Source organism: Pristis pectinata, chromosome 6, assembly GCF_009764475.1.
Source record: "Pristis pectinata isolate sPriPec2 chromosome 6, sPriPec2.1.pri, whole genome shotgun sequence".
Lineage (NCBI taxonomy): Eukaryota > Metazoa > Chordata > Chondrichthyes > Rhinopristiformes > Pristidae > Pristis > Pristis pectinata.
In genome coordinates, this window is record NC_067410.1 from 659,419 (window position 1) to 672,599 (window position 13,181).

Genomic DNA, 13,181 nt, shown 5'->3' on the forward strand with positions numbered 1-13,181 from the left:
CAGACTGGATGCCTGTGGCCAGTGGTGTGCCGCAGGGACTGGCGCTGGGTCCACTGTTGTTTGTCATCTATATTAACGATTAAGATGAGAATGTAATTGGGGTTGTTGGCAAGTTTGCAGATGACACAAAATTGTTGGAATAGTGGATAGTGAAGAGTGTTATCCAAGATTAAAACATGCTCTAGCTCAACTGGGTAAAAAAAATCCATCAAGCTTGCTGAATAGCAGTCCTTGTGGTGGGAGGGGTGGAGGTGAAGAGTTGGGGAGGCGCAGTTCACTATTGGCTTCAGCGTCAGCCCTGCCACCCTCAGTGCCACCCACACCCCCTTCTCCGTCAGCTGGCTGAGAGTTCCTTCAGTGCCAAACTCCTCCCAGGTTCAGTAACAAATCACTTCCAAATGAATGATTTATAAAGGCGAGGGAGTTTCCCAATTGATGCAGTGCACGGGTAATCTGTGGCCAGAAAGACACAAACCTCCATGAATGTACTGAAGAAACACCAACGCTGTCCCTCCATGGCCGCTGCCCGACCAGCTGAGCACTTCCAACAGCTCCCACTTATCTCAGGGTTACAGCAGCCTGGGCAGTTCCCCTTTGTAAACCAGCCACTGCAGGGGGGCAGGGAAAGGTAACATCAATGTCAAGCAGCAAGGTCACAACGACTGGCTTGAGGTGAAGAAAATGTTCAACATTTAAAGCTGATAAATTCTTGAGCTGCTGTAAAAGTTGGGGTGAGCTTCACCCTACCCACGTGGGACAAACATACTTACTCCCCAGATCTACAAAGCTCAGCGCAGGGCGAGGTCTGACTGAGCAGAATGTTGGATATTTATTCCGGTGACTGATGGAACAGAACAAGGAGGAAGTCCATTTCTCAATCATCATTTTGGGGAGAAACCCCAAAGTACATAAGTTCCTACAAATAGATTGTTTTTTAAAAAAACAATTTAATCTTATGTAACTTTTATTTAAAATATTTGAAACTGTATCACGAGTAAAATAAGCAAAAGAACATCGTACAAGTTTGAACTTTTCCCTTTTCATTTGGTTAAAAAATTAACTGTCGAACCCCAGCCCTTATTGCCACTCTCCCAGAATCGGCCAGTCCAGGATGCGAGATGGTGGGATGATTCCGGGGGAAGGGCACTGGAAGCGGAGCACTCAGGGAAGTCGTATATCATTCTGGGAAGATGCCAGGGTGCTCCATGTCCTGCTCATTTTGTTCTCTACTTGTCCCAATGCTGGGCAGGCAGGCTGACCTTTGGGAGACTGAAGAGATTCCTGCTGGGATAGAGACTTCCTGCTACACAATGGACCAGCAGGTAGGACAGGAGAGAGACCAGCCCTGTGGGATCAATCACAGCCTGGCCCCAGAGCTTGGAAGAAGCCCTGTGTGTAGCAGTGGCACACTTGTTGGCAGTCTCTGACCAGCCAAACATAATCCCACTGGCTAGGGTCAACAGGAATAACAAGTAGTCTACAGATAATTTACTTTATTGGCTTTAGGATTAAGTGAAAACTATGGTGATTGGGGCAGGTTTCAGAAACACACAACTGTGACCCAAGAGGCCAGTTGTAGAGAGGATGAAGTGGCTGATAACAGCAGCCTTCCTTGGGCAGTGTGTGACCCAGGGCAGACCAGGGTGTGGGGTTAAAGCACAAGTGCTACTTCCTATTCCTTGGCGTGAAAATATGTGGAAATTTGTTTAAAAATTGCTTCAGCGGTGTTCAAGGAGGGAGAGAAGTCAGATGGTAGCCGTGGAAGGCTCCAGCCAGACCACGTCAGAGCACTGCTGTCAGCTCCGACACTGGGTTTCAGGAAGGCCACACTGGGATCGGAATGAGAGTGTCACAATTCCCAGTACCCTGGGGTTTCAAGGGTGGCACAGGCTCCTACAGCCACACTCCAGGTTGAGGCAGGTAGGGGCAATAGTTGCAGAAACCATTTCCTTAAAATCAGGAGCTGCCTGTTCAGGAGGCACCTCCTCACATGGGGGAGGGAAATGTGAACTCTTTCCCCAAACACTGTTGAAGCCTTGGACAATGAGAACACTGAATGAAGGGTGTGTTGGTGGGGAGTAGGGAGCCACCACTGGGAAACGTGTCTAACGTACTGGCATCTCAGGGACCAGAAACAAGCACCTCCTGCTGTGCTCGTGGCAGGTGAACAGGAAGGTGATGTTCCTCTGGTCAGGAATGTTCAGAGTTGTACAGGACAGATCCAAGTAAAGGAATGTGGAAGGTTTTGCAGCCGTGTTAACAGCAGCATTTGCTAAAGTGAACATTTATAATTTATAGGGGTCTTGAATATATAAATCCCACAATCAAACTAAAATTGTCTTCGGAATGTTTGAATAAAACATGGGAAGTTCTAAATATTTAACACAACTGGTAGCTGTTGGTGGTTTTGAGGCAGTGTTCCCGGGAGAGAGGCTGAAGTCATGGATCAAAGACTGCAGATGAGCAGCAGCACAGTCAGTGCCGAAATCCTTGAGAAAACTGGCTCATTCTCACCGATTTTCAATTAGTAAAAGAACCAGTTAGTAAAAGAACAACTTTTAGAAGCTTAACATTGCCTGGATCCTGATTCTTTTAAGCAGGATTTTAACAACTACAGCCCCTACCCCACTGAGCAACAGAAGAGTGAAAGGGAGGGACGAGTCTGTGCGTGGGCTGCTCTCCAGCAGTGAGCAACAGGAATGTTAGTGTCAGCTCCTCCCGTGCATGTGGAAATGTACAGTGAACACTTGCACACTTTTCACTGCAACTTCATACAAGTTCCAAGGCCCAATGAACAAACTGCTCAGTGATATCAGCAGCTACCATCAGTCACAGGGACTGTGGATCGGAGACTGTCAGTGCCTGGTGTCCAAGTCCACCTTCACAACTAGCAGCAAGACTAAATACTAACTCAATCTCTGTATATAGTCACACAGCAGACTCACTGACTAGCCTTTCCACATACAGCTGAAGGAAATGTCCTGCATAGCAAAACACTTGTCCAGAAGTCAGATCTGAGCAGCCGGTTTCCTGCACATTGCTCAGGGAGTGTGTTAGCACAAGACCAGTGCCCTTATTATCAAACAACCTCAATTTGAAAATAGATTCAGGTTTGTCACCTTCCAGAACTAAAATGCAGAAGTCATAATTTTAAAAAAATCACAGCCCTGGGACCAGTTATTTGATTTAAAGGCAAAACTCAACATCACAAAAGTGAATGGGTTGTTCCGGGACACCAGGAATTACAGAGTTACAGGGCTGTTGTTCACAGCTCAGTAAACAGAACTCTCATCTCCTTACAGAGGCCCACTGACGGTGTAACATGGAGCCCCACTACACACACCACACTGGAGATACCGGAGGCCCACTGACGGTGTAACGTGGAGCCCCCACTACAGACACCACTCACTGGAGATCAGCCCCCCCACCGCCCAGTTGACATCCAATGGCACTGATTGCCAGACTGACTGTGAACCAGAAGGGATACTCAGCCTCCCACAGCCCACTTGATCTGCCCACATTCCCAAACCCAGCCACAGCTGGCGATGCCAAGCAGGTATCACTGCAGGTGGTAAAGGCAAACATTTAAATGAAAAAACTGCTCCCTTGAATGAAAGATAAACTAGAATCTCAGCATGCAGTCATACCAAGACCAAAATGCAACTAATAAACAGATTTCAGCCCTGTACCGAAGTATCCGGCCCCAAAGTGTATTTTTCTGAAGAAACTCAAGCACTGATCAGAGGGTTCTGCCTTCCAAACACTTACTGCCTACAGCTAGTTCAGCCAAGCCTGTTAATTCACACTGCGGTAGAACATTATGGAAGTGGCAATCCACAGCTCATCCTGGTGGGTACGGACCGTGACTCGACTTTGCACGCCTGGTTAGCACTAGGCAACGCTGCACACGTCGGACCACCTGACACTCCAAATATTGCAATATAATTACAAATATCTTCTTTCTAGCAAAAAAGTATAAAATCAGAAGTCCTCCAAAATAAAGTTACTGTATCTTTACATCGTGACTGTTGTGTATCACAATACAGTACCGTCTAATATATTGTCAAACTACTGTCATAATATTATAGCAACATGGGATATCGAGAGCGCCACAGCCTAACCATGACACTCGTGGAGAGATGTGGCCACGTGCGGCTGGAGTTGGTGATCAGAAATAAATTGAAATGATTGAACCTGGAGGGTGATTTTAACGATCAACAAACACAGCCCACCAGAGCAGGGGCTGCTGTTCACAGGGAGTGAGCCAGTACAAGATGGACGTCCCTCTGTCTAACGTGCACTTCATTTGACTACAATGAAAACTCCTCGCATTATTCTAGGCTGAGAATTGTTTGCTGAGTTGCACAGACTATCAGAACAGAATACAGAAAAACAAAGGTCTCTTTATAATGGTATACGAGTATATTACAATAATTTCTCTGCATCTTGCCTGGAGTTAAGGCCTCACACAAGGCCAGATGTGTGAAAAGTCTTCAGTTCTAGACAGTCTAAAAAAACATCATTTTTTAAGTATTGAAAAACTTTTAATTATATAAACCTTCATCAGCGTTCTATTCTCTCGTCCAGGTTCAATTCTCTTCAGTGGAGGCCAGGTTTAAGCCAGCAATTGGCAGAAAGATTACTAATACATCCGTCTCACACCAATCACATGATGAGTTCACCCTGAGGGTTTCAGCAGTCCTCATGCTGGAGTCTATGACAAGAGTTTCCAAAGGTCAGCAGGCCCTCCTGCTGCACAAAATGCTGCCACGCGTCAAAAAATAAAGTAGAAATCAAATCTGCCACTTGAGAAAGGCGATTGCCAGACTCCTGTATCTGGTGGGGAAACCCGATTATACTAAATTATCCAGAGATATACAGCTGATGATTCCTGAAGCCTCCTGGGACTGTTGGAGCTGCAATGAAACGCAGCCAAAAGGCCGTGGTGTCCCTTGTAGTGCCCAAAGTGCATTCGCTCCCGTCTTTCCAGCCAGGGTTTAGTGCAGGTTGGTAGCAGCTATGGCAAAAGCTTCCTGGATCTCTCGCACGGTCAGAATCCGAGTCAACATCTGCTCCATGTGCTCCTTGCTAATGGGCTGGGTGGAGTACCAGATTGGACTGTTGGGTGCCACGACTGGCTCGGGCGTCAGGTAAAAGGTGTCGTTCCTGCCCTTCACACTCTGGGGACTGAACAAGATGATAGCACAGGTTATTGGGAAAATTCAACATCTTCTCCTCATGGAGATTTCCAACAACGTTCAGCTTTAGTAGCTGTTCAATAATTGCACTCAATGTGACTGTCACACCAAGTGGTTCCCTTCCAATGGCATGAGTCACCTCAGTTTGCTGAGAGCAGACTCGCTACAACTGACAGCAGACAGGCGCCAGGTCCCCGGGAGTTTGACCGTGACCCTGGGTCACCACCAATAATACCAAGGGCTGTCCTTGGCAAATTATCACTTTGGTGCAAGCGAGAGATGGAGAGAAAGGAGGAGCCGATCTCCAAACCACAACATACACAAGGGTTTCAGCTGCACCACCTTCATCAACAAGTCTGCAGCATCACCGTAGGTCAACACCTCATGTCACATCCACCTCATCTGTGGAGAAATCAGTGATTAGTCCCTTCCAACACACAGACTGCTGGAGGAACAGTCGACATTGCAGGACTGCCAACTCCCAATCCAGATGAAGGGTCTCAAACAAAACATCAACTGTCCATTCCCCTCCACAGATGCTGCCTGACCCACTGAGTTCCTCCAGCAGCTTGTGTGTTGCTTCAGATTCCAGTACCTGTAGTCTCGTGTCTCCATTAATCCCTTTCAAGTGGGGCTGAACAAGGTGATTCTGAGGTGACAGCAGTTTTAATAAGTACTGATACAACAGTTCATCACAAGGTCGAGATGTAGCTTGTGGAAAGATCTCAGTCAACCAGTCACGAGCAAAGAAAGTGAGGTAATGAATTAGGGATGGGATAAGAATATAATGATAGGATGCACAGAAGGGTATCTCCGGTGATCTTTTAGCCCTACTTATTCACTTTCCGGATTTGGGTGTTGTTGACAAGGCCACCAACTGCCCTTGAGAAGGTGCAGGTGAGCTGCCTTCTTGAACAGCTACAGTCCTTCTGGTGAAAGTGTTCTCCTCTTTTCTGCTTCCTCTGCGACTGGTCCATTCATATCTCTCAACCCACCTCTACCTGGCCCCTGGCACTTTCCCCTGCAATGGCAGGAGGTGTAACACCTGTACCTATACCTCCTCCCTCACCACCATCCAGGGACATACACAGCCCTCCCGTGAGGCAGAGATTCACGTGCGCCTCCTCCAAGCTTGTCTATGGCATTCGGTGCTCCCAATGTGGCCTCGTCTACATCAGCGAGACCAAGCGCAGATAGACAACCATTCTGCTGAGCACCTGCACTGGCCATCCTGAGCTCCAGCTGCAAGTCATTTCAACTGCCCTCCCCACTCCCACACTGACCTGTCTGTCCACAGTGGTGCCAAACACTAACTAGAAGAACAGTACCGTCTGGGTAGTCTATACCCCACTGGTACAAAGACTGAATTTTCCAATTTCAGACAAACTGCACCCCTCTTGATCCCTTCCCACTCCTAACAGTCCACCCAGGGCCTCTCTCCCCTTGCACCTGGACATCACCCCTCCCTTACCCAGCTCCACCTCGTCTCACCTCTCCCATCACTTCTATATAGTGGCCTATCTTCCCCTCCACACTCAGTCCTGATGCAGGTGTCGGCCTGGAACGTCAACCATCCCTCTGCCTCCACAGATGCTGCCTGACCCACTGAGTTCTTCCAGCACTTTGTTTTTTTTGCTCCTGGCAGAAGTGGACTGGGTGCAGCTACTTGTGGGTATGTCTACATTGAACAAGTGGGAGTCATTCAGAAATGAAATGAAATGACGAGAGATCAAGGTTAACACTTTCCCACAAGGACAGCCAGTCATGGAATCCAGGATGTCAAGGGATATTGAGGGAAACAACAATCCATTAAAAGCAGCCTTATTCATCACTAAAGCAGACCGAGGGACTGGGGCAGGAAGGAACATTTCTCGATGTATCGGGTTCAGTACCGGTGAAGTCATCATAAAACGGAGAAGGCTGCAGGTTGCACCAACTACTCTGGACCACTTCAGGTCTCCATATTATTTTTTTAAAAAGTACACAGAAATCACGAGAGGAAGTGCAGAAAATGACAATTACATAAGATTGAACAAGTTGTGCCTTTTACTCTTTGGAACTCCTCCTCACCTCGAACTGCTCACCAGGGACCAACCTGAGTGCCTCCAGCAATTTGGTCTTTGCTCCTGATTCCAGCATCCAATGATGCCAATTTCCAGAACTTTTTTTTAGTTAAAAATAACTGACCACACAAATTGCCATTTACAGCTTCCTATCACCCACATGTACACAAAGTTTTGGGAAGGAACCCCTGTAAGTTTTCGACCATGACCCTAAGTCCCGTGCCCAATTTTTCCCCAGTTAGCACAATGGCAGCAGGGGCAGAGAGCCATTCAGGCCACAGAACAAATGAGAAACATCGTTAAGTTTTAGTTTGCTTTGGAATTAGCACAGAAGAACTGATGTTTCTGCACTGAGGACAAAGTATTTGTTTGAATGAGTAGGTAACATGAAATAAATCAGCCTGTTCATTCCTTACCTGAACCGGTTGGAATCTGCCCCAGAAAATCAAGGTGGTCACACAGGAGCAAACAATTCACTCCAATAAATACAAGTGCAAAGGATCTCTGTTCAGCCCCTGGATCTCAGATACCCAGACATATAGAGGATCACTCTGATTCACAAGGGCTACCAGATTGGTTGGTTTTGTTGAATAAGGACTATATCAGTGGTAAACCCAGAAACATAACAGGAGAATTAGTAAGTTTGAGGACGGAAGTATTGACTTGCAACAACTCATCCCTCATTTACAAAGATGTTCTCACCATTTAAAGAGGTAGAAGTCATAGAGTTTGATGGGACAGCGCAGTGGGTTCTCGGGGTTCTCCGACTGCTCTGCATACATGTCATCTGTAACTGAAATGGAGAGAGATCTCAGGCTACAAATCATCATTCCACCATCACACGAGCTCAGTTCATGACAACTGGGGACAGGCGGGACTGCTGCACAAGCCTGCTCCGCCGTTCTCAAAAACCATTGCTGATCCAGTTCCAACTCCTCACCAAATAATCTTTCCCACCGGCAGGTCTAGTGTTGAGTTCGAGGAGGTTTAAAGAGACGGCAAGCTCTAGTGCAAGCGGCCAGTTTGAGAAGGGCTGTTTCTGAAGTGTTGACCTTGGCGTCTAAGTGCTGAGGGTTTGAAGGAGGCGGCTGAGTGGTGACAAGGCAAGTCAAGGTAAGGAGAAAGGTGGAAGCAAAGGCAACTGCAGATGCTGGAATCTGGAGCAAAAACTAAATTGCTGGACAAACTCAGTGGGTCAAGCAACACCTGTGGAGGCAGAGGGATGGTCAACGTTTTGAATCGAGACCCTGGTTCAGGGCCTCGACCAGCAACCTCGACCTTTGCCTCCACAGATGCTGCCCATCCACTGAATTCACCAGCAGTTTATTTTTAGATCAAGGTAAGGCCTTTCCTTTTCTTTTAAGCTCAGTATTTACTGGAGAGCTGTGGAAGCTAAACCACTGAATACATTCAAAGCCCACATGACCAGACCTTTGATCTACGGGGGAATTAAGGGTTACGGGGAAACGGAGGCAGTATTCTACAAACCTTCCCACTGGCAGCAGAGACACTGAGGAACAGATCAGGGCAGAATTTGGAGAGGTGCAAAAATAACAGGGCTGTTGTCATGGGTGATTTCAACTTCCCTGATATTGATTGGCACCTCCTTAGTGTGAAGGGGATAGATGGGGCGGAGTTTGTTTGGTGTGTACAGGAAGGATTCCTGACACAGTATGTGGACAGGCTGACTAGAGGAGAGGCCATTCTGGACCTGGTACTAGGCAATGAGCCTCATCAGGTTTCAGATCTCTCGGTGGGAGAGCATTTTGGAGACAGTGACCATAACTCCTTGACCCTTATCATAGTCTTGGAGAGGGATAGGAGTAGATGACATGGGAAAGTATTGAATTGGGAGAGGGAGAATTATGATGCTATTCGGCAGGAACTTGGGAGTGTAAATTGGGAACAGATGTTCTTGGGAAAGTCCACAGCAGAAATGTGGAGGTTTTTTTTAAGGGAGTACTTGCATGGGGTTCTGGAGAGGTTTGTCCCATTGAGGCAGGGTAAGGATGGTAGAATGAAGGAACCGTGGTTGACAAGAGACGTAGAATATCTTGCCAATAGGAAGAAAGAAGCTTACCTGAGGTTTAGAAAGCATGGATCAGACAGGGCTCTGAAGAGTTACAAGGTAGCCAAGAGGAAGCTTAAGAATGGACTTAGGAGAGCTAGAAGGGAACATGAGAAGGCCTTGGCGAGTAGGATCAAGGAAAACCCCAAGGCGTTCTACACCTATGTGAAGAGTAAGAGGGTGACTTGCATGAGGGTAGGACCGATCAGGGATAAACGAGGAAACCTATGCCTGGAGTTGGAAGGGGTAGGGGAGGTCTTTAATGAACACTTTGCTTCAGTATTCACCAGTGAGAGAGATCCTGACGTTTGTGGGGATGATGTATGACAGGCTGACACAATAGCGCATGTCGATGTGAGGAAAAAGGATGTGCTGAAACTTTTGAAAATCTTTAGGATAGATATATCAGCGGGGCCAGATGGGATATATCCAAGGTTATTATGGGAAGCGAGGGAAGAGATTGTTGCGCCTTTGGTGATGATCTTTGTGTCCTCACTGGCCACAGGAGTGGTGCCAGATAATTGGAGGGTGGCAAATGTTGTTCCTTTGTTTAAGAAATGGACTTAGGAGAGCTGGAAGGGGACATGAGAAGGCCTTGGAAAATAGGATCATGGAAAACCCCAAGGCATTCTACATGTATGTGAAGAGTAAGAGGATGACTCGGGGATCAGGGATAAAAGAGGAAACCTGCCAATAACGCTGGGAATCACAGACCAGTGAGTCTTACTTCAGTGGTGGGCAAATTACTGGAGAAGATTCTTAGAGACAGGATTTATGGGCATTTGGAGAAGCATAAGCTGATTAGGGACAGTCAGCATGGCTTTGTGAGGGGCAGGTCAAGCCTCACGAGCCTGATTGAATTCTTTGAGGATGTGACAAAAGCACATTGATGAAGGTAGAGCAGTGGATGTGGTGTACATGGATTTTAGTAAGGCGTTTGATAAGGTTCCTCATGGAAGGCTCATTCAGAAAGCCAGGAAGCATGGGATCCAGGGAAAGTTGGCTGTGTGGATTCAGAATTGGCTCGCCCATAGAAGACAGAGGGTGGTTGTAGATGGAGCGTATTCTGACTAGAAGTCGGTGACCAGTGGTGTTCTGTAGGGATCTGTTCTGGGAACCCTGCTCTTTGTGATTTTTAACTTGGATGAGGATGTGGAAGGGTGTGTTAGTAAGTTTGCAGATGACATGAAGGTTGGTGGTGTTGTGGATAGTGTAGAAGGTTGCTGTAGGTTACAACAGGACATTGATAGGATGCAGAGCTGGGCTGAGAAGTGGCAGATGGAGTTCAACCCAGAAAAGTGTGAAGTGATACACTTTGGAAGATCGAATTTGAAGGCAGAATACAAGGTTAATGGCAGGACTCTCACCAGTGTGAACAGAAGGATCTTCGGGTCCACTTCCATAGATCCCTCAAGGTTGCCGCGCAGGTTGATAGGGTTGTTAAGAAGGTGTATGGTGCAATGGCCTTCATTAGTTGGGGTATTGATTTCAAGAGCCGCGAGGTAATGTTGCAGCTCTATAATGAGGCGACCAGAACCGAACACTATACTCCAAGTGTGGTCTGTGGTTAGACCATACTTGGAGTATTGTGTTCAGTTCTGGTCACCTCATTATAGGAAGGATGTGGAAGCTTTAGAGAGGGTGCAGAGGAGATTTACCAGGATACTGCCTGAATTGGAGAGCATGTCTTATGAGGATAGGTTGAGTGAGCTAGGGCTTTTCTCTTTTTGGAGAGAAGAGGAAGATGAGAGGTAACTTGACAGAGGTGTACAAGATGATAAGAGGCATAGATTAAGTGGATATTCAGAGACTTTGTCCCAGGGAAACAATAGCTAACACGAGGAGCATAATTTTAAGGTGATTGGAGGAAGGTACAAGGGGGATGTCAGAGGTAAGTTTTTTTTTTACACAGAGTGGTGGGTGCGTGGAACGCACTGCCGGCAGAGTTTGTGGGGACAGATACATTTGCGACATTTAAGAGACTCTTGGATAGACACATGAATGATAGAAAAATGGAGGGGTATGTGGAAGAGTGTGGTTAGATAGATACTAGAAGCAGGATAAAATGTTGGCACAACATTGTGGGCAGAAGGGCCTGTACTGTGCTGTAGTATTCTACAAAGTGGAACCAAGGCCATGATCCTCTTGTACAGTGGAGAGAGTTGATGGGTGTATGGGAACTCACGCTCCTAGTTATTCACTCCACACCTTCTCCCACTTACATCCCCTCTGGGGACCATTTTCTCACAGTTTACTTTCCCGCTCAGTATTGTTGCAAAATTGGATGCATTACACTCAGTTCCTTCATCTAACATAGGTGGCACATGGTAAGGATTCAGTCCCAATTCCCACCAGTAACCCCCGCCAACCTGAGAATGACTCGTTATTTCTGTCCTTTAACCAATTTTCTTCCAGTGCTAGTACCCCCAGCCCAGTGAGCCCTACTTTGAGAGCAGTGAGGTCCATATTAAAATGGGGGGGGGGGGGGGGGGAGGGGGGTGGTGGGAGGAAAAGAGGCACAGAGGTGGAGGTAGAGAATTCTGCAGCGTGAACACAAGGAGCAGTGACAGACCGATTGGTCCCTTGAGCTGCTTTGCCATTCAAGCAGATGACAGTGACAGCAGATGACATGAAATTAGGAGGCGTTATTGATAGTGAAGGTTATCGTAGATTACAGGTGGATCTTGATCAGTTAGGGAAGTGGGCCGAGGAGTGGCAAATGGATTTCAATACAGGTAAGTGTGAGGTGATGCATTTTGGAACGTCAAACCAGCGTAGGACTTGTACTGTGAATGGTAGGGCACTAGGGAGTGTGATGGAACAGAGAGACAGAGTATAACTGCATAGTTCATTGAAAGCGGCGTCACAGTTAGACAGGGTGGTGAAAAAAGCATTTAGCATGCTGGGCTTTCATCAGTCAGGGCATTGCGTATAGGAGTTGGGACATTATGTTGCTGTTATACAATATATTGATAAGTACTATGTACAGTTTTGGTCACCCTGTTATGGGAAAGACGTGGTTAAACTGGAAAGAGTGCAGAGAAGATTTACAAGGATGTTGCCGGGACTAGAGGGCCTGAGTTACAGGGAGAGGTTGGCCAGGCGAGGTCTTTATTCCTTGGAACATAGAAGAATGAGGGGTGACCTTATAGAAGTGTTTAAAATTATGAGGGGCACAGATAAGGTGGACGGTAACAGTCTTTTCCCCAGGGTAGGGGAGTCCAAAACTAGAGGCATAGATTTAGGGTGAGAGGGGAAAGATTTAAAAGGGACCCAAGGGGCAACTTTTTCATGCAGAGGGTGGTGAGTGTATGGAACTAGCTGCCAGAGGAAGTGGGTGAGGCAGGTACAGCAGGATCATTTTAAGAAGCACTTGGATAGGTACATGGAGGGGCGGGGCTTGGAAGGATATGGGCCGAATGCAGGGAATTGGGACTAGCTGGGTGGGCACCGTGGTCGGCATGGACTGGTTGGGCCTAAGGGCCTGTATCTGTGCTGTGTTGCTCTATGACTGACTCCAGATTAAAGGGTAAAATGGTAGATCAGCAGTGGCAGATATTTGAGGAGCTACTTCATTAATCTCAGCAGGCACAGTTATGAAATGCATGTAGCCAAAACTGGGTGAGGGCAGGTACCCGAGAAAGTTGGAAGGGACGAAACAACAGAAGGGTTTGCATTCTGCAAACACAGGGTAAAAGAGCACAGAAAGGGGCACCTACTAAGGGGTCATTTGGCCCATCACACCTGCACTGGGTCTTTGAAAGAGCAATCTACAGGACCTCTCCCGGTTATGAATGGCGACTTATGGATACCCTGTACATATGGATGAGTGTTTGGGAGACTGGTGGGGTG

The 13,181-nt window shown here is 47.1% G+C and overlaps 1 protein-coding gene across 1 annotated transcript in view; it reads right to left on the minus strand.

Moving 5' to 3' along the window:
• Window positions 1–963: 963 nt before the first annotated feature.
• LOC127571752 (transcriptional regulator QRICH1-like) overlaps window positions 964–13,181 on the minus strand; it is a 55,825-nt gene continuing 43,607 nt past the window's right edge. Inside the window, 2 exon segments of the mRNA XM_052018425.1 lie at window positions 964–5,187; window positions 7,964–8,054. Of these exon segments, the coding sequence (XP_051874385.1) occupies window positions 4,998–5,187; window positions 7,964–8,054 (281 nt within the window). The 3' untranslated portion in view covers window positions 964–4,997.